At 35.9% G+C, this 27,957-nt stretch overlaps 1 protein-coding gene across 1 annotated transcript in view; it reads right to left on the bottom strand.

Annotated features, from left to right (window-relative positions):
- DTWD2 (DTW domain containing 2) overlaps positions 1-27,957 on the bottom strand; it is a gene marked incomplete at its 5' end in the record, with an annotated part of 88,140 nt that overhangs the window by 8,658 nt on the left and 51,525 nt on the right. The window contains one exon of the mRNA XM_084305586.1: positions 22,263-22,452. Coding sequence (XP_084161712.1) covers positions 22,263-22,452 — 190 coding nt within the window. The remainder of the gene's footprint in view (positions 1-22,262; positions 22,453-27,957) is intronic.

The following is a 27,957-nucleotide window of genomic DNA, read 5'->3' as shown; positions in this document are numbered from 1 at the left end:
GGGTACTGAAGAGGAAAAGTATTGTCTGTGTGCTACTTCACAGACAACTTGTAACAGAAAAGGAAGTCAGACATGAGGAAGATCATCTTTCACTCAGTATCTAGTTGGTACTAGTACCTTTTACCTGCAAGCCAATGCAATATATTGTACATATTAAAGCACAGAAAACTCAAACAGTTAAATAAAGTTACATTCGTGACAGAGAAGATATCTTGAGCAAAGTTAGCCTCAGCATGCCACTGAAATTTAGATCAGGAATATAAATAAGTAATTTTGTTAAAAATCTTGGCTTTAATTTAAAGTGACATCTTAAGAGCACTGTTTCCAAGTACTGCAGGGAATAACTGCCATGAAACTGTCACAAATGGATAGCCTGAAAAAGTAAATGGATGTCACAAAACCCTCTACCCACTCCGCATGTCTTTTCATTGAATATTTAGACATATCCATGACATTCCTGTGTATATTCCATGTAAACTGCATTGTGACTTTCAGGTAAACTTTAGAAAAGCAATTTGTTCCCTTTCTATGAAATGATATTTTCCACATTTTCCTGAACAATATCCAATGACCCCCCAAAACCACTCTCCTTGGGTAACTTTCCTCTCGGGCAATTTATAACTTCAGGTTACACTCAAGAGTTTTATCACTACAACAAGCCTTGGGATATCTCACTGCTGCTGTGAAGTAAACACGTAATATCCTTTCTTTCCTAGAAAAGCAGAACTGCTTCTGCTGAACTGCACAATGTGGCTGCAAAACTTTCTGTCAACCCATGCTCCTTTCTTCCTGTGTTCAAGAACCCAAACACAGAATTGCAATTCTCATTCAGTTTTTCACAGGTTAAAAACAGAAACCTTCTTACACCCTTATAAAAGGTACCTGAATTTCTTTCCAAGGTCATTAAATATGTGGCTAAAATATGAAAATGCATTATATTTCTATGCACTTTCAAGAATGCCTTTACTTTGCTTCTGCAACACAAACAATTTAAGAACCAAAATGTTAGTTCAGTGGGGCACTGTACACAAAAGATAAATGGTCCAAAAAAAATCGCTAGAGCTACTCATTGAGTGACCTAATGCTCATCATCTGAATATAATCCTACAAGAAGTCTCTTTGTTCATTGACTATGTCCGATGACACCTCTTTTAAAACCAGCATCTCTGGATTTCATTATATCTCTTTCCTGTTACTGCATACAGAAGTCTGAAAGAAAATAAATGTGCTGTAATTTGATATTAATCAAAATATTTGAGAATCTTATAAGTACATTCTCAAAAAAATGTTTTTCAGTGTTTTGCAATATTCTGACCTTTCTCTTTAAATGTCTTTTTGATGGAGATAATTAAGATTGTACAGACTGTTTCTTTACTATGTGCCTTGCTTTCACTTTTAGATATACTTGACTGGCAGAAAGGAAATTAAACTGCAAAAGGAACATGCTCTTCAGAGACAGGGATTCTTACACTACATAACCACAGAAAATTTTGGGGAAAAAAAAAAAAAATGTGGCAAAAAAAAAACAAACAAACAACAACAACAGCAGAAAGCACAAGTGTGCACATTGTCTTTCTCCACACCATCCCTGCAAAATTGAAGGTTTTTAGAGGCAAATTTGTTCAATAGGAAGTCTTTCCTGAGCAGGTCTTTCCAAGACATGGGCAAGGAAGCAATGAATCCACAAATAAAAGACTGACTTTAAAAAGAAATCTGAATAAATCCAAAGCTCTTATGACCTTAAAAGATAACATCACATATTCCACATTTTTAAAAAATATGCTAAATCATAGAATCATAGAACACGCATTCATTCAGTCTGGAAAAGACCTCTAAGATCATCTAGTCCAATCTCTAAGCTAGTACTGACAAGTCCACCACTAAGCCATGCTACTAAGTTCTGCATCTACATATTTTTTTTAAGACCTCCAGGAATTGGGTTGGACAGAATAAAAAAAAAAAGTTGTAAACAAGCAAACAAAAATAAACCCTTGCAGATGGCATAATTTATCTACAAAAGACAAGTTTCCTACTTAGCACGGTTTCTACTTTGTAGTAAAGTTTGTGTAAAGACTGTAGTATTTGATACTTGAACAAGAAAGTTCTATTCATTAAATAGTTAAAATACCTTCTAAATACTTAAAATACCTGCTAAATACCTTTAAAGGTTAAAAAATAGCAACCAAAATAGATACCTCACTTTTTAAAATATACCTGTAATTTAATCCATATATCCATATTGGTTGTCTTTACATATTATTCTGTATGAAATTAAGGTAAAATTCAATTTTTAAAACATAATTTTATTGAATAAAAAAGGGAATCCAAAATATTTAGTACCACATATGCAGATTGTTTTGAGAAAGTCCATCAACTACTAACAAATTCCTCACCCTCTCTTTAATTCACTACAAAATCAAAGAGCTACATAAAAACACATAAGACCTGTTAGTGGCCTCCTTAACATCTCATCTGCTTTATAAAACTGTTTTCAACAGGTCCTTCTGGCCTATCCAATCATTTCTGAAGTGTTCTTTACCTGTCATTACAGTTTTCATAACAACTCAAATTTTGAGCAAATTCTCAGAGGAGCTAAGAGAATCCAACAGATTCTTTTACTTGTCACATACTGGAAAAATCAAATAAAATTGCCTCCTCTTTAGATTCTCAAGTAAGGTAGTCAAGACACCTGCAAATTTTAGTAGTTTAGAAGTATCAGCAAAATAAACAACGTTTTTTAAAGCTGTTTCAAGAGCTGCTTATGCCCATCTGCATATTTTGAGGCCTTACCATTGAATACAATATTGAAAGGGTAAAATCACAGAACCTTAATGTTTCAAACCATTTCCCAAAATGGTTGTCATCATTTGTTTCATGCATGGATAATGTACAGTAAGAACTAACTGTCCACACACACACACAAAAAAAAAAAAAAAAAAAAAAAAAAAAAGGAGAATAAACCTGTGCTTACCTGAGGGATTCCTTTTTCAAAGAAGCAGACAAGATATTCTGGCCTACTTTCTACAAATGACATGTAAGTTGTAGGTATGTAAAAAAGAAGGTATTCTCTTTAATCACTGTTCTGCACAAAGTATCTAACTAACTACATAACGAACAGGAACTTCCAAATTAATTAAAAATTTTAATGTGTGGAAGTTATCTAGAAAAGCACTTTCTAAGATGTCAGAACCACAGGCTACTAACAGTGACAGGTAAGTGTTAGCCTCCATCTGTACGCATGAATCCTGCTCAGAAAGACAAGACATCGGTCTACATGTCACAAAATGCTCACTAAACCATAGTGACAATTTAGGCAAGTCACGTATGTTTTTTTTTCTGAGCTCCAAGTTCTCCAGTTGTAGCCAACATTGTAAAGCACTTAGAAGACAGATGGAGAATCTGGAGACACATGTGAAAAGTGCTGCTCTGAAAATGAGAAGAGAAGGAGTATTTTCCCTCTTCATTTGTGTATGTGTGTGATTTTTTAAGAAGCTATGGGAGAGACAAGGAGAAAAAAGCAAGCTAATTATGCCATTCTTTCTTACATATGGGGATAAAAAAAAATCAGGGTTCCCTTCACTATTTTCGCTGTAATTCTTGTATGAATATTTACAAGCATGAATATTTTACAAACATTAAAAAAATCATAAAGAAGCCCTTCTTATTCTTAAAGAAGGCAAAATAGTATGGTCTTCACTTAACATACGTAACTGAAATAAAGTCCTAGTGCAGACAGGCTGAAGTTCTAATCTAAAGGATCAAATTTTTGTAAGAGAATATATCATTAGGTTAACCCAAATGGCTAACATAAAGTTAACAGCTAACATAGTGAAATTGTAATGAAAGGAAAAGTCTTGCAACTAAGACAAAACAGAGGATAGGACTGACCTAGTGATATTTAGACAAAATTCTGTCTACAGATAATTGAAGTACCATCTGGCCTAGGTCTCAGCTTCTGAAACTGCATGTTTTTACCTATACGTAAGGAATTATATAATTTAATAGTGACATTATGTTATGTAAAAGTAATTATATTTAAATGTGAGTTTTACGGGGCATGCTTGGCACTTCATAAAATGCCTATGCATTCTTAGTTCATTTCCATTCGTTGTGGTTTTGTATTCAGGGAAAGGAAAGATTCAGAAATTATTTTGGGTAAAATCTCCCTTGCTTTGCTTACATTTCAAAAACGAATGTCAGGCAACAGATCAATATTTTATGCAGCACTATTCTTTCAATAATTAATATAACAGGAAAGTACTGCAAGTAAATTCAGTCAATGAGCAGAGTACAGATCTAGAGAATGGGGTCGTGAAATGTAGAAAGCAAATTTAATTACGTGTATTGTCACAGCCATTTAACTTTAATTACCTGCAAATATCAGAAAATTGAAAAGGGAAATTAAATACCTCAGTGTCATAAAGTAGCATCAACACAACAGCTTTGTTCTTTGGAACTTACTAATTACTTTTGCTTTCTCTGGTTTCTTTTTACTTATAATGTGTTAAATAGTAGTAAGACCTTCCTTTTAAGGAAGAAAAAGCAGTGGAAGAAGCTCCTGAGAACTTTGGTGGGGATAGGAGGGAACAAGTAAAGAAAGATTAAAAGAAAAAAAATCTCTCAATCAATCATATAGTTTTCTTTTTGAAAGCAAGCTAAATCAAAATGAAAACTATTTCTAGCTTACTTTTTACAAAGTGTTCATATACCACAAGAACTTCAGTACGTGCACTATAGTACAAAACTGGCAACTGTTTCTGAATTTTTCTAGCAGCAGTAGTATTCAATTATATAGATATGAAATAGAAGCAAAGAGTTTAACAATAATTATGAAAGAAAGTGCAAAGAAATAGTTTAAAAGCAAAGTTTCTGCCCACAATTCAAGAACGAAAATAGCATAGCCTACAGACATCTGACAAATTAACTGAGACCTTTCAGTCACAAAGGAAACGTCACTGTATTGAGGCAATAAATATATACTTATGAACAGAAAAATGTCAAAGTGGACAAATGTAATTCAAATTAACCTAAATGTCAGAAGGACAGACTCCTGGTGATTGCTCAGCATCATATCTCTACTTGAATGAATAAAGTCTTGACCCAAAGTAATTCTCAGTTCTCACCCACTGATGTCAGTCTCTCAAACATCAGTGTCAGACAGTCCTAGCATAAAACACATTGTTCTTCAGAGTCCAAAAATATTTCTTGAGTGTTTCAGCTGAAATGAGATAGCAGCTAAAACCTAAACACACTCAAACATTTCAGAACATATAACACATTTTAACTTTTTTTTTTTATTGTTGAAGTCATCGTTCAGTAGGAAGACACAATCTGCTTATTTAATGAAAACAAAGTTTTCTTGCAACTTCAAAAATTAAAACATTTCAAAAACACCAGCATAAATCAGAAACAAAAATGTATTATCCAAGTTTGCAGATACAAGTGACTGTCTTCTATGAGATTATCAGTAAAATCTTATAGATCTAAAGCAAAAATGTTTATAGAACAAGTCAGTGGAAACAAGGTATTTTCTCCCATTAGTAGTAGGATGCACGACTGAATGCATAACCCTCTGTAAAAATGGATATACAGAAATACAGAGAATTAGAGCTACAAATACACAGACTCCACACACATAGTACACCTCTCCACCCCTATAGAAGCATATCTACAGGTAAAAGAACCAAACCCAACTAAAACCAAAACCAAACCACCAAGGAGTCAGCAACTCATGGATCTGTTGTTGACTGGCCTCCATTGCCTTGGGTTCTGATCAGCCTCCTGCCTGCCTGCACCCCTTATTTACCACCTTAACCCTGTTCCTTTCATAATTGAACTGGGCATAGGCCACTTACTTAGGTTCTATGGCAAACTTAAGTATTTAAGTATCTCTTTCTACCTGGCATTGTTTTTCAATTGGTTCTCATATATCCACTTGCCAAGTCCCATAGCTGTTGAGAATGAAAGAGCTCTTTTGTTTTTTTTCTCTGTATGTCCTGAGCAAACTGAATAGGTCACTTTATAAAAATAATCTAGAAAGTGAACATCGGAAAAGGAATGAACTAAGGTGCAGACAGATAATGATAGTGATTCTTGCTGTCTTTTGTTCACTCTAATTCTGTATGTTTTCTGTATGTATGTGAATGGATTGTCTTACGCTTGAATTTTTACATTACATGTAATCCTCTCTCAAGGCGTTCAGACAATTGCCTATACATCTTAATCTGTATTGCACCCATGTCTGTGAGCACTAACTGTATTAGGAGGTAGTTGATAACCACCTCTGCGACGGGTTTATCTACATGGCAGATTACATTTCAGAACAGCTGCTAGCCCTGGCACAGAAATTCTCCTGCTCTTTGGACATTCTTTCAGTAACAGACTGCTATCCCTTATTTAATTCTCTAGGCTTGAAAACAGGAGATCCCCAAATAAAGCTTTATTATCTAAACATAACAACAGACCAGACTACTAACAACACTGTATTTTAAGAGTGCATCAATACAACTACTCATACATCTCAAGCCATTACAGTTCATCTGTGAACTCTTTCAAGGCTCTACCCATCATTACTGGAAAGTAGCAGAATGAAGTTCAGCTTCTGCTCAACTGCGTATGCTGCCAATTTTGCATTGATAATTAGAGCATTGCTGCAACTTGAAGTGCTGTCCAAAGTCCCTGCCAGCTACATTTCTATGTCTTACACCTGTTGACACTTTTGCTTTTTATTCTACCTGCCATACACTTTACATTAAACAAGATAGCTCTTCATCATTTCCTGTATAGCATTTATCTCTTCCTTTCTTTCCTATAGGCTTCTCCAAGCAAGCAAGTCCAGTGGCAACAATCTCAACACCAGAGCTGAAAAGGAGATGGATACCTAGAATAATTTTTTTTTAATTTTCTTTTTGTTTGTTTGAAATTAGTAACTGTTTTATATCAGCTTGTTTGAACAAAGATCCCTCACCTTGCTTTCCCACTGTTAGTGCAGTGCCACCCTTTCTTACTGCTGACGCAGCACACAGTGAGTGAGGTTCTGCCAATCATCTGAGCATCGTTTCTCTGACTTACAGAAGAGAACGTTCTTCAGAAGATTCCCTACAATGAGAGCACTTCAAGCAAGCTGTTCGATAAGACATACTCTGAGGCTCTCTGAAGTATTTGTGAGCCCATGCTCACTCAGCAGAGGCAGCACAGAAACGGTGAAGTTCGTCTAGTAAGTGCTGTTCACACATGCATGAAGTTTTGATGTGAGTAACAGGGTAAAATGCCAATAAATTCTTACAGCAGATGTTTATGTGTCTGGCTTTGGTGAAAGATCAAAACTCTGGAAACTTAAGTAGCAGTCTGTGTTCATAACTGTCCAAGTACATTATAAGATGGTCAGCAAATATGTGGAAGAAACAGAAATGCACAAGTTCTTCATAAATACTTCATCACACTGTTTTCCAAATTGTAAAACACATTTTGGTGCATGTTTCTCAGAAGCTAGGAAAAAGAAAGAATTTCTCCAGCCCAATACATTGTTAAGATTCTCTTTCATTAACTGCATTTCAAGATAACATATAGCCTTGATGCTTCAAACTTTTAGGGCCTCTTTAGAATGCTGACTGTAAAGTGGCAGCAATGCCTTTAATTAACCAGTTTATGAGGTCAAAGATGAGGTCAAAGATCATAACTTTCTGTCATTAGGAAGGTTTTACCAAAGGTGTTACTTTCTCTTAAAGAAGATGAAGTATTTTGAAGATTTTTTTCTTTATATTATTTTTGAGTACTATGGTAGTTTAGATTATCAATAAGCATTCTCAACAAGCTGACCACATTGTTTGGAAACAAGCACATTTAGTGGACTGTGCCTATCCTGTGCATGAAGTAAGAATTTTACACAAAGGCCAAGCAGAAGGGATTAAATAAATTCAGCAGGAATTATACTTTTATACAGGCAGTGCCAAATATGAGTATTTGTATGATACCTTGAAAGTTTTTGGCTTACTGCCCCAAACAAGTTCCTTAACAAACTGCCCTGAAGGTCTTCACTTCAAACTATCATTTACATGTAAATGTGGAACTTCTTGAAAGTTTTAAGAGTTGTAAGACTACACATTTGCAAAGTACCTTTTATCACAGGATTCCTAAAACCTCATATAAATATGAGTAACTGGCAGGAAAAAAAACAATAATTAAAAAAGAAAGCATATGGTAGCATTTACCTCACCTACCAGTAGGTCACCGTTTTTTCTAGTTCATTATACAGTTCATTTCAAGACCATAAAGTTGTGCAACAATGAACACTTAATTCAGTTGGAAAAATGAGGGAAACTGAGTTTTAGAGAACTTTTAATTACATTGGAAGAATTTGGCTAGGATGCTTGAACTAACAGCCCATCACTCGTTGAAACACATCATAAAAACCTTGCTTTGTTGTTGTTTAAATGAGCTGAAAGCACTTCAGCAAAACAGCATCTTCAGCAACAGGGGCTCCCTAAACTCATCTTCCCTCCTAGCAGAGAAGTGGATCTAAAAACTTGGCCCTCTTTGAAAGAAACCCACTGTCTACTTTGTGCACCCAGCACTGATGACTTAGAACAACCTATTTCAAAGTGAAAACCTCATGCTCCACAGCTTGTCACCTATTACACTTGTCTTCTCACAGCCATTACTGCCCTGGATGCCTGGAGCGGTGTCGTGAAGCCAGGAAGACACCTTCCCATTTCTCTTATGGAAAAGAGGCATGCTCCCTGTGCATTTCTGAGCCCGTAGGGAGTCCCTACAAGGTGAGTCACATTACAGAGATTCAGACCTAGAACCTGCTCATTTGTCAATGTCAATTGGACATTAATTGTCAGGGTTTTTGTAGCTGGAGGGCAGACCTTGGTGGAAGGTTTCCTGTGCCAGATACAGCTGGTTGCAGACAGTTCCACAATAGCCAGGTCCTGCTTCAAGGCTGTGCCATGGTGGCCTGGACCAGCACTAGAGGCAGACCAGGACCACTGAGCAGAGCTGAGGAGTCCAACCAGCAGGCTTTGCTGGTGTAACAGGGGCAGCTGGTGAGTTCTCAGTGCAAACTGGAATCAGCAGCTAGCAGTGCTGGAGCTCTGTGGGAACCTGTGCTCAGAGCTGCCTGGGCTGTGAAAGGTGGGAGCTGTCAGAGAGCAGGAACAGGGCACTCCGACATCTGGGATATGAAAACTAAGTAGCCTAATAGTAAATTAACAGAGCCCATACAGACTAATCCAGTTACATCAGTCTGCTGGGGCATGATCACTCAACAGTCCTTCTCTCAGAGAGAAATTACAGTAATGAGGGAGGTCTGCAACTATTGTCCCAGAGAGAGGCCTCTGTACTGGCTATGGAGATGCTGGGAAACCAGAGCTGGTGGAATACCACTGACAGCACCAGGAAGCAGAGCCCTGGGGCTTTTGACACTTGTAAACACTGTACTCTGTAGAAAAAGAAGTGTTTGGGGTCAGCTGATAGAGGGATATGTGGAGCAATGGATAGATGTATAGAATGTATACTGTTGATAAAATCAGTGTGATGCTTTTGGTTTGGGGAGTTGCACAGGAGTGAGGGGTGGAGCTTCGCAGAATGCATGTGCACATTGCTACCATGTCAATTCCCACAGCCTGTACAGAATTGATAGCACATCTGTTTAAGCTTTGATGATGCTTAAGGAGCTGTGCCACACATGGCTGTTCCAGCCAGATCTGCAGGGGACCTACCATTGTACCCATCAGCCAAGCATGCAGCATCTTTGAACAAAGCAAAGGATCTTGTAGCACAATTGTTTAGCAAAGGGTAGCAAACAGAGAGGGAAAAAAAAAAAAAAAAAAAAAAGACAAAAAGGAACAGCGCAGGAGGAAAGTGGAGACAGAAAAAAAAAGACCACACTGAAGCTGGATGAAGACAGGAGAGTGCTAACAGTGCAGGAGCCACCATGCACTGCCCAGCTCCTCGCTGAAGGGGTCAAGTGGATTGTGTAGTGAGGGGACTGGAGAACGAGCATGTGAACACTTCTCTGAGTCTCTGACTTTTTGTAATAGTAGAATGAAATAGACATGGAAATATCAGAATGAGTCCAGAGGAGAGCCACAGAGACGATCATCTGATCATCTTAATTTTACTTTTAAAAATAAATCATAGGTGTTCCCTTGATTCATAACTAATCCTGCAAATTCACTCTTCCGGAATGGCTGCGAAGTGCCTTTTATCAATACCAGCAACTTCCATGACAAATTCCAAAACAATACAACATACTACTTTTCTGTAAAAAGTTTTGATCTTGTGAGCGTTTATGCAGTGAGGCCAAAAAGAAGATTTGCATAACTTTCTCATACCAAGTAACACATAAGACCACTGGAAAGGTAGAACAAAAAGAAAGCCCAATTAAGAAAAAATCAGATATTGCTGTACAGACAAAAGACACAAGAGCAAGGCACTGGCTGCTTCCTGTTGTATCAAATATATTTAAGAACAATGAAACAGAAAGAAGCAAGATGGAAGCTCCAAATAAATTAGTGAATTTGCAGAAGGGAAGTAAGTATTTCTATCTGGAAAATACCTCAAGGAAAAAAGTAAAGACTATAAGCTGTCAACTTGAACAAATTTTAACAGCTCAGAATATTGATCGTTCTAGAGCTGAACATAAATTTTGTGACCAAAAGATTTTTCTGGAATAAACTATCCTCATTTTGAGAACTTCCTTTGCATCATATGTGCCCTGGAAGTTTAAAGCATCAGTCAGAATGACAGTCTCTTAGCTGCACATCCTTGTACATACAGCATGATGCATACAATACAGAAGATTAGCATCTTTTCTGATAAAGATATTTTAGGCATGTGCCAAATACTGCTAGGTGTTTAGATCAATATAATTAAATCTTTAATGATAGGGCCCACATTAAAAAACAGCCACAGATAGTCTACTTTGTGCCAGCTGAAATAACTTCTATTTTATGTTGTTCTTCTCTAAGAATTACTACAAATAGATGCTCTCAATGACTCTAGGTGATCAAAAACTAGTATTGAAAATCTACAAATATGCACAAAAATTACTGTAGGTAGTATTTGTCAAAACCTCTTAATAATAACACATTTACACATTATCATCATTTCTGGGTGCTTCTGCCATAAGCTTCAAACTCACTTCTTTTCCAAGAGGAGAAATAAACAAATAACTTACAATTGTTAAATTACCAGTTACAATGTGCCTGATTTACCAATGATTCCCTGATCTGAAAGCTACCTCACAGAAAAAAGTAAGTCTGTTAGGGATGAAGGGTGGTGACAGAGAGAGAGGGACAGCAAGAGATCACAGGCATAATCTCATCTGAAGTATCAAAATATCAACTCACGTGAGAATTCGTGCTGTTGTATAAACATATGCTCACAAATCTTAACCACCTATCAAGCTCATTAGAGCATACACTGCAAGCTGAAACTGAACAGTGTACCTTAAGAGTTAAAAATTTGCTGCAAGACACCAGATATAAGCTGACGATACCAATTTTTACAAGAAAAATGAAGTATAAGAAAAACAAAGATGTGTCAAAACCTGCTAAAGGCTGATAGAAAATGAGGTGTTGAACATTTCAGTAACAGCAATCCTGTGATAAATGCACAAATAGACAGGATGATTTGTTGGCATTATGCTACTGGCATTATTATGCCCATTAACTAGCAGAGGAGTACAACAAAGAATCATAGACGGAAAGGGAATGTGAAGTTACCACTAGCCTCAAACCACGCCTACTCAAGCACAAGCAGGCGCACCAGGTGAATAAGGCCAGAAGCAAAAAGTCACACAACCTATGCAAATGGCAACATTACAAGTGGAAAACTCAAACTTCATAAAAATGTACTGTGCTCTTCTGAGGTGTTAAAAAAAGTATTGCATGACTACAAAATGTCAAGGAATCACAGATGATTACGCATAAATCTTATGCGTAAACATACAAGCAGAAAACGCAAAATAATTAAAAGTGAAATGCATCTTATACCCCTTTCCTGACTGTCTGAAATAACATTTCTCTGGACAATTGGCTAGATAGATGTCAGCTTAAAAATTAAATGAAACGACCTATCGTTTTCATACATTATTGTACATCCAGTGTAAATTATTATTTGAAACCCTAACACCAGTATATGAATTCCTCCCCTACCCCAATTCTCAAATTCAACTGTGCAGCACTTTCAAAGTTCAACATTTTTAAGAAGTGAATATTCATTTCTTTCTACAAGTATAAACATAATTACTCTATAGAATTGGCTCTTTAAAAAAAAGAAAAACAAGATGACAGAATTAATCCATTTAGGTACTTGCTAGCAGATGCTTAGATTTACAGTGTCCTAGACACACTAAAACATAAATAAAACTGATTCATTTATCACCTACATCAAATAAAATGGCAATTACTAGGGATAGCTTGCCCATATTTTTATATTTGTGCTTGTCCCTAGGTTATTTTTTTTCAGCCTTTTTTTGGTGATGAAGTAGTAGAAGGTCAAATGTGGTTTTTAGCCATCTGTTCCCACTATGCTATGCTTATCTCCTCATATATGGAAGCAGCTTCACCCACAGTGCTCTGTGATTGCTTCATACAATATACTAGCAGCCTAACTGTGCCAAGCATGCCTGCTGTGCAAACCAGCTTGTTCTTCCCTCTGAAATAATTGCATCCTCTGGTCCAAGTTAATGCAATACTTTTTCTGTACTACCTTTGCAAAGCACAACAGCTGTTGCAAGAAAGCCTGTAGTGCATATTCTAACGCTTGTGGTCTCTTCCTCAGTTGTGGTTATGCAAAACATCCTGGGATAATGTGCTTCTCTAAAGGGTGCCAGCTCATAGAGTACAAGACACAATTACTGTAATCATAATATAAACTATAAAAGTCACCTTAAGCAATGTGTCTTATAAGTTCCTGCTGTAAAGTTTTTCCAAGCTCATTATTTTTTATTAAAAAAATATCAGACAGTAAGTCATAAATTAAAATAATAATGATAAAGTATGTTATAGCCATAAATATATTTCCTCTGGGATTTTCTGGAAGAGCTGAACTTTTCCAAATCTTCTTTTCAAAAAGAAAAAACATTGTCAAAAAAAAACATAAAAGTTATTAAAATATCCTATAGTAACTTTAAAATCATTCAATATATATATAAATATATTAATATTATATATATTATATTGTATTGCATTGTATTATATTGTATTGTATTATATATATATTATTATATATAAATTATATAATATAATAATATGCTGAAGTTTTGGTGGCAGTTTTCCTCCTATTAACAAAGATTTTAAACTCAACTACTTCATGGTCACTATGGCCAAGATGGCCACCAATTGCCACAACACCCATGAGACCCTCTCTTTTAACAAGCAACAGATCTAGGAGGGCACCTTTCCTAGTTGGATCCCTTAGCACCTGTACCAAGAAGTTATTATCAAGGTATTTTAAGAATCTCCAGCACCTGCTTGTATCAGCTGTGTGGTACTCCCAGTTCATGTCTGGCAAGTTGAAGTGACCGTAAGGACTAGAGTAGCCGCCCTAGTCTATCTAGAGTGTTAATATCTACCATAGGGTAGATAATATCTACCCAATTCTCTAGAACAAAAAACTTCCAAAGTTCCACATCTAATGACATTCTACTCATTTTGATCTTGCAAAATAGCATTATAAACCCAGAGTTTCAAAACATGAAACAAAAAACACACAGTCACACAGAGAATCACTCACAGAATATTTAAACATGAATTATAATGCACATGCATGACAGTCTCTTTCTTTTCACCCAATTCTAGTTTTTGTCTTGATCTTTCACAAAGTTCATCAAAATAGAGGCTATTAAAAGCCAGTGTGTATATTCATGTAATTGAATTTAAGGCAAACTATCACAGTTTGAACATAGGAGGAACCCATGTGCTCAGAACAAGAGTTAGCAATTACAGAGGCCCAGCCCTATTTCTCTAATTAAGACAAAAACTAAACTACAAAAATTGGCAAAAGACAGCAAATCCTGCAGTGTTGGCCTCAGCGTCTAGTTCAATTAGACAGACAAAACACAGAACATAGTCATAGGGTGAATAAAATTTAAGCAGTCAATACTGCTGGTGTTTGCTTACAGACAGTGTTAGTATATTCTTTTACCACCTGACGGCTAATTTTAACTATTCAGAGGTTATGCTCGTTTGCACAAGTACCTCTAAGCACAAAATAGTAGATAACACACACTTATAGAAACAGTGCTTAAGTATATATACTTCACAGTGCTCCATGTTAAACTGGTACCTTCAGTACTACACGTCTGATAGATGGCTACTTGTCATTACAGCAGAAGTTCTGACTTAATACTGTACTATCAGAACTGCACAAGCAAAGACAAAATAACACTCAAACCATTAAATACAAACTTTAAACTTGACAAAAGAGACCTAAGCCAATTAGGTCACAATTCAACATGGGAAAACATTGTATTTTTTTTTTCCCTGCAGGGAGATGTACTTTCAATAAAGAATTCTAACAATGTCACTAAAACTCTTGCAGCTGAATGTGATCTGAATAACAGCAAGTATCAACTAGCATATAAAATATTTCAGACTAAATATTGATTTTAGCCCTGTTACATTTCGTAACAACCAAACAATCTATCAGTATCAAAAATATCTTAATATATTTATTAATTCTTAAAACTTCAAGAGTCACTGTGTACTTTATTTTCACTAGGAATTTAAACATTTTAAAACAGCAGTTGCTATGGAATTCCAGTAAAAAAGAAGGGTAGGGACAGCAGACTACTCTTTTCTTTAAAGTTCAGAATGCTAATTCAGACAGGCTGCAAATGCAGTTGTTAAAGGCTGTGGTCCAAGCAATGCTGAAAATCTGCTATGAACTGTTAAAATATTTCTGCTGTTTTCCCATATTTTTCCCTAGGAACTGAGTATCAACATTTGTATCGGTACTTCATCATTCAAAAAAAGCCTCAAAACTGTCTCAGAAGTCTGTGATTTGCCCTAACGATAACAAGACAGCTCATTTTTGCAGTCTTAAACACTGTATACAGCTACACACTGCAATGGACTGCAACTGAGCTTTCAGGGCTACCTTGTGATTACATGCTTTTGTTCATTTTCATGTGGATAGGGATCCAGATTAACATTGCCACATTTACCTTTGCTCCTACCTATATTAATTTTTGTTCAAAACACAGTTTCAAAAAGACCAAAAATTGTTATGTGCAAGTGAAGATTCCTCAAATTCACATGTATATGTAATCTATACCTAGTCTTTCAGGTGTAATAAACTCCTACAGTACTAGCAGATTCATTTGTAAACAGCAATCATTTTTTAATTTCCTGCAGGACGCAGATAAATTTTAAATTTATAGTGAACCTAAAGTAAAGTGAATCTAAAGTACAGTAATGTACTGTTTTAACTGGATCTTTTAATACTATCACTTATTAAATATAATTAATTCTTATGAAATTAAAGTTTTGGGAAAAAAAAAACACTACTCAAAAATCACAGAATGAAAGGAGAAAGCTTATGAAGGTGAATACTAATTCCATATTCCAATCCAGTATCTTACTTTATTTTTATTAAATCATTTTCTATATGTCTTACCTCAAATATTTTTTTCAGTTTCATTTTGCATTAAGCAAGATTTCAGAATTTTAAAAGAATCACTGGTATTTTAGTGATCAATAATTTCTGTCCATTCTTTCAATAAAACAAACATTTTAACAGTTACAGGGTTATATTTTTATGAGGTCTAAAAAATTTACACAGGCAGATTGCCAAACTGCAGATGTATTTAGCCCATATTTCTTTGACTTCCAGTTAGACCATATGAGCATTTACATAGATAAGTTCAAGTCAGCTAGCACTTAACAGCATGGGCTTAAGCTAATAAGTGTTTACCAGGATTGTAATCACACTTATACAGCACATGCTGTGTCACACCACACTGGTGCCGTAAAATTGCTACTGATGCATAAAACAGCCTAGTTTAAACTGATAGCTTCAAAACTAGCTCGAGGAAATATGCACCATCGGCAGAACATCCCTCTCAATTACAACGGAGAGGGATTTTTGATTTTAAGACTCCTGAATTGCCAACCATTTTTAAATGGCATTAAACACTGGAGCTTCTTCAATCTTGAAGGGTGCACCGTCTTCAAAATTTGACTATTATCTACCTATTGTCATCTAGCATTAAAATCCTTCTGGTCCAGCAGACTTCTACAAGAGGCCCAGTGTGAAAGAACAAAGGGACAGCGTGAAGAAGTGGTCCCACAAGCAGAATTCAAGTCAATAAATAACACTTATTTATGACACTTAAAATTTCACCCTTCTTTTCTCCCATTTGGAAAAAAAAAAAAAAAAAGGTAAACCACTGGGATGGGATTTAAATACTACAGATAATATAATGCAATAAAAATAATAAAATAAAAGAATTTAAGCATTTTAAGAAATTTGTTTTCAACAATGATGATAACATATATATATAATGACAATATATGAACCTGATTAATAACTTCCTTTGTCCCTTTGGACACTTGCTGCAATAAGAAATAGGCAAAACAGAATTTGCATGACTAAAATGTCAGAAGGCTCATTTTCTTCATAGCTATGTTTCTTACCCGGTGTTCCTGACAAGCACCTGCATGATATTTTAGTTACATCAGGATGATCAAACAAATTAATCTGCAATAAATAAGGTTAATTAAGAGCAGAATTTATCCTGAACTTTTATTGACCTTCTACATTTTATATACTCAATAGTATGTTTGGCAGTTTAGAACAAATACTTCAGCTTTATACATTAACACAGATCCTTTTTATGTCACTTTGTTTGCATTATGAATTTATCAATTTTTGCTGTGTTGAAGATTCCAATTTTGTGCTTAAAAAACTTTTTCAACTATTACGAAAAACTAGATTGGCTATAACCTTTCCACTTTTGTAGTGCTCTATGAATTCTCCTGGCTTATGCATGACTGACTATATTCTTTATATTCATTTCAATAAAGGTATGGTTCCTTTATTTATATGGCAAAATGGAACCTTAACACATGGGAAAAAAATTTCCAGCATGAAGCTGTTTTAGAAAAGTATTTGTAAAATACTTAGTTTCCAATACCTTTCGTGTGACTCCGCCTTATGTCCCTTAATTTTCTTGATTATTCAGAAGAGTTAGCTGTTTCTATCAAATGATGCTTCGCTAGCTGGTCACTTTATGACTTGTTCCTGAACGATAACATGCAAGTTTAAATGCTAAGAAGGAATAAAGTGAAATAAGCTGAACTTCACTGCATAAATAAATAAATAAATAAATAAATAAGATAACAGGATAACAATCTGCAAAACATTAGCTTCTTTTCTGAAAAAAAAAAAAGTATCATCAATTTCTTTCATATTCAGATATTCTTATTTCTTGAAGTCATTTAGAAACTAGATTTACCTTACATGTTAACACTTCATTAGATTAAAAAAAAAAAAAAAAAAAAGATACCAATACAGAATAAGAAACTGGTTCTACAGCAGCAATATTCTGGAATAGTAAAGTTTAAAACATTTAAGAGCAAAATCTTAAAAACAATTAGCCATCTCCTCCAGTCATGGATCTCAGAGAAGGGTACTTAGAAATACTAAGAAATAGCAGTAATCTCAACCCAGTAGGAAAAAAATCAAAAGCTACTCTCACCAACATAATGAAAGAGAAATAAGATACCAGGAAGAGGACAGAGATGACAAAATGGAGAATCTACACACAGTCCTCTCTTACCATAATGTTCCTACTGATCAGATCTGCCAAATGTCTTGGGACAGACAAAGCTAGTAGTGAAGTGGCATAAATGAGCAATTATCTTGAATGTCACTCAAATAACTGCTCTTTCACAAATCTGTGGAAAACATTTCAACAGCTAGCAGAAATAAATAAAATAAAATAAAATAAAATAAAATAAAATAAAATAAAATAAAATAAAATAAAATAAAATAAAATAAAATAAAATAAAATAAAATAAAATAAAATAAAATAAAATAAAATAAAATAAAATAAAATAAAATAAAATAAAAGTATCGGTTTCAGATTGATATAAGAAAGTGGCATGAATTTCAGGCCTTCAAACAAAATTGAGTGACACAAAACAGAAGAACTCAAGTCAGCTTTAAAAAGGATTGGGGAAAAAAGTAACTTTAGAAAACACATAGTACACTTCTATTTGTTCCAGCTTCTGCAGAGATTACGTGCCTTAAATATAGCAACTGAGAGAAGTTCTACCAGCAGTAAGGATGTAAAAGAGTGGAAGCCACAGACACTTAAAACACCTAAGCTACTCAACCAAATTAATTTTCAAGTAAGGACACAAATCAGAATACAAATTAATGGAAAAGATTTTGTGTGTGTGTGGAATACTAAGCTGGAATACAGCTGAAAAATTCAGATCTTACATTTGCAGTTATTAATTTCTCCCAGCTGAAAAAAAAAATAATAATAAAACAGAGAAGTTGCAAAAGCACAGGAATAGTTAGGTTTCGACTAATAAAGCTAAAACTGTTTTTGCAAGTTTTAAAAGGAATAGAATTTATCTCCCTTGTCCAAGTGAATAGGCTAAGACGGCATTTTCTTCAGCTTTTCTTAACTCAGGAATACACTCTGAATTTTGAATATCCATTTTACAGATTTAGGAATGTTTGACTTTTTGGCAAATTTGGTAGGGTCCAACTAAAGAGATTATGTATGTTACCACTTTCTTACTTAAAGGCAAGTCATGTATCAGTGATCAAGTATGCCAGTGTAAGACAAATGTTCTGCAGAACTTGAAATGAATTGCAGTGAAATAAATTCCATAAAATCTGTTCGTAAAACTGCAGTTAAACTGAAATACATTGAAATGAATCCCATAAGTTCCTAGCTGTAAATTTCATCTTCCTCTGAAAGCCAAAACAATTGGACTAAAACCTAGAATCTACTCTTCCATTTCATTTACAACAATATAACTTGATTGCTAAGAGCTTAAAAGCAATTCCCAGATTTTATATCAAACAGATTTCATCCCCTAAAGCAAATTATTTACAACTTAGGCAGTTACAGTCGTAGCTCTTTTTTTGAATTAGCAGCATGTTGACTTAACAGTATTCCATTTAAATTATTCTAACATCATAGTCAACGAGGGCTTGGATTTTTATAAATTTGCATATTGCCTCTGGTTTGTCCCCAGAAGTAACAGCCAGCTTTTCACTGACAAAAGGGTGATCCAACAAAGAAGGAATTTTTTTTCCATTATTAAAAATGCCAGTATTTACCTTTTTTTCCATAATATAATTTCAATAACACCCCTGAATGAAAAAGAAATTTTGTCACCAATTACACCTGGACAAATAATCCCAGTCTCATGGAAATATTTAAGAAATAAAAATAAAAGCTACATTTATATGACCAAGCAAGCAGTATTCTAATAACCATTGAAAAACTTCCCTCCAAACCACACTATTACAGCAATATATGGGGATAAATATCTCACAGATATCGTATCACAATAACCCAAGAGAAAATGCTGTCTTTTCTTTTAATCTGTAGCAAAAACACCTCTCCATGTGATTTTGGATAGCCAAACGGAGCTAGCTGATGGAAACAAATACTTCAGAACACCCACACATTTGAGAATTCAGATGAAAAGCTTGCAGTCCACTGAAGTTTCAAAAAAGCATAATAAACAAGAAATTGCAAGGAAGCTATAAACTTAGACCTACACATAGACCTACACAAGTCTTACACATGGGCTATTCCCACTGCATTTGACAGTTCAAGGTGCTGTGCATCTATTTTTTTACAGAGTGCCAGCGGCCATTTAGCCCTCCAGGAAACATGCTGTACCACACCATTTCTGTATCACTACAAATGCAAGGGAATTGGTGAGGAACAAAATCAAGGACCTTGCTGTAAGAACCAACACAACAGGAATCCTAAGGCAATGGCAGCATTGAACTTCAGACATCAGTCTGACTTTCAAACAAATTTAAACCAACAATACTGCAGACAAGTTCTAGCCACAGTAGAAATATAAAGGTTTGAACAGTTTTAGTATGCTCCATTGACAAGCATATGACAAAACGCATTTAAAAAATAGTTACATTTCCTTTCAGAAACTTACAAAGAATCAAACCAATAAAATTTTCAAAATTCCAGATTTAGAAGTACTCGATTATGAATGACACACGACGCAGACACAAAACTACAAATAAACAAAATGAGAGCTTTGTATAGAAAATCTACTTGCAAAATTCTAAGATTTATTTCTAAATTTAGACATTTAACCAGAGATACCATTGTAGGGCATATGCCTGATGTGTTTATACAATATAAATATAATTGAGTTCAACCTAATAATAGCCAAAAACTTCCTCAGTGACAGCGACTCAGTTACACAAGATTTAAGTTTTACCTTTAAATTCAAGATTCCTGTGCCAAAGATTCACTCAGTTCTCCTCTAAAAAATTCCCTGAATAGTGATGCTATACATTGCAGTGAAAGGAACCTACACCCATTAATGTTATTAACATTATATTGTAATCTAAGGTATTTTCATAAGGGCAAAGAAAGCTGCAATAATTGTATAACTTCAGCTTAAGTCTTATTGACAGTTCAAGTAAAGGACAGCAGAGTGGGTGCTGATTTTCCTAAAATACAAACAAACAAACAAGCCCACATGGCCATTATTTGTTCTGCTTAAATTTTAAGGAACATCTACCGCACGTCAGAAAGGTTTAAATATAGTGAAGACTAAATGTGTGAAAAAGACTGTCTCTTCTTAAGTGACTACAAATTTCTACTTCCACCTTCTCTATTGTGCAATGTAGCAAACAATTATATGTTTCACTGAACACTGTCTAACACCTCAGTTAAAAATTTTTGACACAAGCTGGTTTTCAATTTTGCAAACAACACGTGATACACTGAAGTTAGTGTAGTGGGTTTACGTGGCAAGGTTTTGGTAGCAGGGAGCCATAGGGGTGGTTTCTGTGAGAAAGATCTAGAAGCTGCCCCATGTTTGGGAAGGGCCCCATTGTTTTCCAGATCCGAGCCAATAAGCGATGTTGTTTTTCGCCTCTGTGAGAGCATATTTAAGACAGGGAAAAAACGCTGCGCCACACAGCAGCCGGGAGAGTGAGAGGAGCGAGGAACAGCCTTGCGCCAAGGTCAGTGTAGAAGGAGGGGGAGAGGTGCTCCAGGCGCCGGAGCAGAAGTCCCCTGCGGCCTGTGGTGAGGACCATGGTGAAGCAGGATGTCCCCCTGCAGCCCATGGAGTACCACGGTGGAGCAGGGTTCCACGCTGCAGCCCGTGGAGGAGACCACGGTGGAGCAGGTGGCCCTGCACCGATGGAGGCTGCCGCCTGTGGAAGACCCCTGCCAGAGCAGATTCTGGGCCGGACCTATAGCCCGTGGAGAGGAGCCCACGCAGGAGCAGGTGACCCGGCAGGAGCTGCTGCCCGTAGGGGAGCCAGGTTGGAGCAGTTTTCTCCTGAGGGATGGACCCCGTGGTACGGACCCATATCTGGAGCAGTTCTGGAAGAGCTGCTGCCTGTGGGAAGCCCACGCCGGATCAGTTCATCAAGGACTGCATCCCGTGGGTGGGACCCCACAGCACAGGGGACGAGAGTGACCGAGAAGGAGCGGCAGAGAAGAAGTGCTGTAGACTGACCATAACCCCCATTCCCCGTTCCCCTGCGCCGCTCGGGGGGAGGAGGTGGAAGAGGGTGGATGGGGGGAAGGTGCTTTGTTTTTTTTTTCCTTTGTTTTCTCACTTCTCTCGCTTGTTAGTTGTAGGCAATAAATCTTACTATCTCCTTATGCCGAGTCTGTTTTGCCCGTTACAATAATTATTGCGTGATTTTCTCGTCCTTATCTCAATCCTTGAGCCCTTTTCACATATTTTCTCCCCATTCCTCTTTGAGGAGGGGGAGTGAGAGAGCGGCTGTGGTGGAGCTCGGCTGCCCACTCGAGCGGAACCACGACAGTTAGATGCATTAATTAAAAAAAAATCAAATGACAAAATGAAAGAGCAATATTTATAAAGAATTTGCTCATAAACTCATACTTTGTTATTGTTGTTGTTCAAGTTTTCCTTTCCTTGTCAGCTGGTTCCATTTGAAAAGGAATAAAAAATTCCATTATTTCACTTAGCACTTCCTTCTATCTGATCAAAAAGTAAGCATCTACTATACACGTTTTTAATTTACATATTACAACTTACCTGTTTTGGAAGCCGGAAGAGTGAATTTTTGTAAAATATATCTTTAGCTTGACTCCAAGTTCCATCAATGATTATCATAATTGGTGGACTGGAAGACCCCAAAGTGACTTCTTCCAAATTGGTTGCTTCAGCGCCAGGATACAAAATAAGAGTACTGGGATTTCTGCACACAGTTGCTAACTCTGGGTACCTTCAATGCACACACACAGAATGACAGTAATTATTAAAGGTATCCATGACAAATAGATACTTCCAGATTACAATACTAAATTCAATTCATTTTCTCCAAATTTTATTTAATTTTCCAAGAAAGATCCATATCAATCTCTCTATCCAACACGTCAAGAGAAGGCGTTGGTCCCTCAGCTCCTATCAAGAAGGAAAATAACAACCAAAAAAGTAATCAGCAAAAAGCTCAATGAAACAATCTCTAAGGAACATTTTCCAATACTTTGATCATTAAGTCTAAGAACATCTTCTAATGTAATCCTCTAACAAAAGATGTTTTGTATTGTTTACTAAAATTTATCATACGTATTCTAGTAAAATTTGTTTAAGTGCTAAGTATAGAAGTACCACAATCTCCTCAATTTTATTTTTTATTACTACTTCTACAGTTATGGCCCCAAAACCTACACATTCTTTTCTTCCTTTTTGTTGGCCTGTAAATGTGGCACTGGAATTAGAGGTATAGCTATTGTCTATTAAGAATTCTGTTAATTTACACAGAAATTCCTGAAGTTTTTGCAAGACTCACTAAGTTAGTTGATAAAACCTATGAGAGGATTGTCATTCAAGTATTACCAAAAGCCTTAAAAAGGCGTAGTAGAGTAAGGTGGCAAGGGAGAACACGAGAAAAAGCTGGTCTTGTAACAAACCCTGTATTACTTGTCTTAAATCAATTTCAGCAGTGTCACAGTGTTGTTTTCACAGTTGCCTCAATTCCAAGAGCAGGAAGAAATGCAAAACAAGAGTTGACTAAAGCATGTGAAAAAGAGTAAGAAATTAATCTGCATAGCACTTCAGAGATTATAAAGAACGACTGATGTGGTAGGAGGAACACAGCAATAGCACGAAAATACTAAAAACTGAAATAGCATGTGACTATCTGTCCTCTGACATGGCAAGGGAAGCCAGAACAGAGAAAGTAAGAATTATTAACAACTAAAATTAGAATGAGGTTAGGTATAGACAGCACACAGAGTGGGTTATCCATACTACCTATCAAGAACCACTAAGAGCAAGAACATATTCCAAAACAGGCAGGATTTAGAGATGTAAGCTCACACAGACAAACTCCAGCTGACACTGTGACCTTACAACTTTTAAGCCTTGCAAGTTGGATTCCTGCATCATGTCTCTAAAATTCAAGCAAGAATCTCCTTTCTTACCTTCCTTATTAGACAGACAGACAGACAAAATTAAAAAATGAAATGACAATACAAGACAGGAAAAAGGAAAAGGGAACAGTGAAAATGTTAGGGATGAAAGCTATGCTTAGTATGTTTTTTGAGCTGACATGTATGTACTTCAAACCTGTGCACTCCATCATCTCTCTCCAGGGACATATGTGAAAACACAATTTCACCAGTATTAGGTTCAGGCACATTTGTAGTGCCTCAGACTGAGACTCCAAGCTTAAGACTCATATAAGGCCATATGGGAGGCATCAAAAATGAAAGAGGAATTGAATTCAGTGTACCAATATGTCAAGATCTTGTACTCCAATATTTGACCACTTTCAGTTTCCAAACAAACAGTCCAAATTGATTTGATTCAACACTACCTGTTTAATTACTGTCAACATTATTTACTAAAAATGAATAACAATCTCTCCCTCCAAAATAAACAGTAAAAAGTGTAAACGGAGAAAAGAAATCTGTAAGACGAGTCTGTGACAAATAGAACTACGTGGAAATTTACCTGCCCACTGTATTTTTAAACATAAGTTACATTACGGTAACTTGGTATCACCTTAGCTTAACAAAAAATAATGCTATGCAAAACCATAGGCAAGGGGTATCTCACTATAAACTTCCTTGCATTCAAGGTTTAAATCTACAAAATTGGTAACTAATTTCAGATGTTTGAACCTAAATCCTCAGAAGAGCTAAGTATCCTAACTGAGGGTTGACAGAGATTTCAAACAGTTAACAACCCCTAGATCATAATAATAATAAAATAATAAAAATAATAGTAAGAAGAAAACACTGTCTTTGAAATGTGTATTCAGTTCTGAAGGTAGGAGAAAATAATGAATTCTTTAAACTAATTCAAAAGCATAATGATTCTACAGCACTGCAAGTCATGTTTTGCTTTTTCAAGGACTACACAACTGCCAAAATGACTGTGCTTTGTACAAATGCACAAAATTACTTTTAATTCAATTCATGGCTAAATTTATCTACTATGTGTTTTATGGGGAGCTTTATGTGTTTGTATGGTCTGCTGCAAGGAAAGTTAACATCCCAGCCAGACCCAGTACAACAAGTTGCATATTTTGAATCACTTATTTCTATCTTTATTTTTTTCCCAACAAATAATTTAAAGACCATATGTACATACAGTTTCATACTAATGTAAGAAACAGAAAGGATGAAAATGTGTTAAAAGAATAAATTATGTACATAAAGTATTTCAAAACACTGCCAAAAGTAGAAATCCAAGATGATTTCACGGAGCAAAAATGAACACCCGGTTAAAAGTTCACAAAAAAGAATGCATTAGGAATTACGAATGTTATTTTAAAGTCTGTGTCTTTGCAATACAATTCAGATGGAAGCAACAGCTTTTGATGCATTCCAAAAATTCCAGTTATTTCATTTTACAACAGTTTATATGCAAAAGCAAAGGAGGGAATGGTTCAAAATGCAAGTCCCACATATTTATCCTAGGATTTGAAGGCTGCCTATACACACTGCCATAAGAATCTACAGTGCTTTAGAAACTGGAAATAACTGGTATCTTCAAAGAGCTTATTATCCACTGACTTAATCCTGGAGTGACACTGAGCACATGCAGAGAGAGAGCTATTCTTTTCAGAGTTACAGGTTCTCAGAAATATATGCTGCACAACCCCTTGCAGGTTATGGCTCACACAAACAGTTACAGAACTACAGCAGTCTATGTCAGTAGCTTTATTAAATCAAATCTCTTCGTCATAAAATATAAAATAAACATAGAAATAATGACCTAAACATAAATGCCTAATGCTTAGCTTAGAAAAGCACATGGCTTGTTATACAAACTTGCAAGTTCAAACAATATATATATTTTTGTATGTATCTCTATATACCTATGTTACATTAATTCCACTGCAGGTTTTGTATTGCTTGGGTTTTAAGGCTTTGTTTCCTGTTGGTTTGTTGATGATACATAGTACAATTAGACTTCTTCTGCTTAGACACCATAACAACTAAGAATTTGCCCCTGAAAATATCTGCATCTTTCAAATGCATTTAAATAGATTAGTATAAGAAATCCGTATAAGAGATCAGTATAAGTCTCAGCAAAATATTGAATTTGTAACTTATAAATAAGAATGAAGCTGTTAACTCACTGAATAGGTGTAGCATTTGAAAGGCAAGTACATACCACTTACCACTTTTCACAGCCACTGAGCAAGAATATGCTTCTGATATGCTTATTTTCATATCACAGATCACAAACTACTTATGAGTACTTGTATAAGGCATGATTTTCTCTACTAGAGACAGATGTTTTTAAAAGAAACTCACAGGAAACAATTGTGAAAAATTAGTCATTTTACTGTAATGCTGAAAAAGAGCTTTTGCCTACTGAGTTCTTTTGAAAACCTGATCCACATCCACAGTACAACTTTTTTTCTATAGAAGTTTTATCTTGCATGCTTAAATTTACAAACGCATGAAGTAAAAGAGTAAGAATTAGATTTCAATTAGATCTTCCCAGAGCATTACTTCTAAAAGTAAGTGCATATAATCCTACTACAAAAACACATTAAAAATCTTCATACTTTTTTTTTTTTTTTTGAACACCATTAGTATTGTGTTTGAACACCATTGTTGAAGCACAAGACTGATTTTAGACAAATATTATGGCTTGTTAAAAACATAGGAGATAACTTCATTGAGATTGATTTTAGTATTCATGACAACTCAGGGAATACTAAAGAATATCTGCCAGTTTTGAAATTTCTTAGGGCCCCAGCTGAAGTAGCTCAGCACCATGCTACAAAAGAAAATTTCTTTTTGCTTTTCATCCCCACCTTATTTTTCCCTATAAACAAGGGCAGAGTCACAAGCTCAGCAATAGGTCACTTGCTTACATGCACTGTCCACACTGCCTTAGAATAACTAGATAGAAAGCTCAGGCCACACACTGTACCAGGAGGTAGCTAAGCAACATCTTAGCTACCCTGATTAGCAATATCCCTGATTCCAAGTGTGTGAAGCAGGTAAAAGATACGAGGAATTGAGTAAAACTTACTACAGGCTTAGCAGGCTTGTAGCTACTCTTTCTCTCTAGGCTTTTTAACCTTGGAGGTGAGATTTTCTTAGGTTTCTGTGTGTTGTGTTTTTTGGTGGTGGTGGTGGTTGGTTGGTTGTTTTTTTTTAATAAATCTAGCTGATTTTATTTAAGTTCATGAACACAGTTCTGTGGTTCAGCTAGACTTGTAATTGTGGGGAAATTAAACACAAAAGAAACAGACGCACATTAGGAGCACACGGACAAGTTAGGATAAGCATGAGCACAGGCAGTCACACCAGGATAAGCCATTCCAAGCTCCTGAACAAACAGATGACTGTATCATACAGCAGCTGCCCAGTCAGAAATGAGGTCTTCTTGCCTTGCTTCTCATCTTTTGCTATACAGTACTCCACAGCTTTCACAGCACTTGTGACTAACATGCCTGTCACTGAGACACACAGCTTTGGCAGTACAGATGAAGAATAGGGATGTTTGTGCTGGGGGCAGCAGCTGCTGCAGACAAGGCAGTGGGACTGCATGCTTCACAGCAAAGTCTTCTTTAAGTAATATCTCCTCAGACAAATTTGCCTACTAACTTATTATAACTTGGATCCAGGAACAATTCAGTGAAAGAAGAAGTTCCTCCTGTAATCATATCCCTTCTAACCAGTGTTCAAGACATCGACATTCCATGCTGTCTTTGAAAGCTCATCTGCAAACACTTGAACATGACTTTGGCCTAATACCAGTAGACATGTCAAAGACAATGACGATGCTGGACATGGCAAAGGGAATGAGAGGGGAAGAAGAGGGTGAGTGCAGTGTGGCTGCTGGTCAGTGCTGGAGAGCAAGTTACATCTTATTCCACATCATTTGTCCTAGACCTTTCTGTAGTGCTTCTGTAGAAGTCTTAGTGTAAAGCACGACTAACTTCAGAGAATTAATGGGGACTTTAATTTTACCTTCCAGTTCAATCAGGAAAGTTAACGTGCTGATGGCAGACTCTTTGAGTCTGGCTACCAAATCTCAAGAGGTGAATGAGAAGTTGAACTTCTAAACAAGAAGTACTTCTCTCCCTACAGATCAGAAGTTTTAAAGAATTTACAACTCTGTGTCACTCAGGGAAAAAAAGAAAGAGAATGTTGTTATATATGAAAAAAAAAAAAAAAAAGAACAGTCTGTTCTTCCCCAGCACTTTTAAAGAGGCTTCAAAAGAATGGTATGAACTCCTAGCCAAGTGAAAATG

This window comes from Netta rufina, assembly GCF_964035555.1.
Source record: "Netta rufina genome assembly, chromosome: Z".
Taxonomy (NCBI): domain Eukaryota; kingdom Metazoa; phylum Chordata; class Aves; order Anseriformes; family Anatidae; genus Netta; species Netta rufina.
Note: the sequence above shows the minus strand (reverse complement) of the source record. Positions and strands in the feature narration are given on the sequence as shown.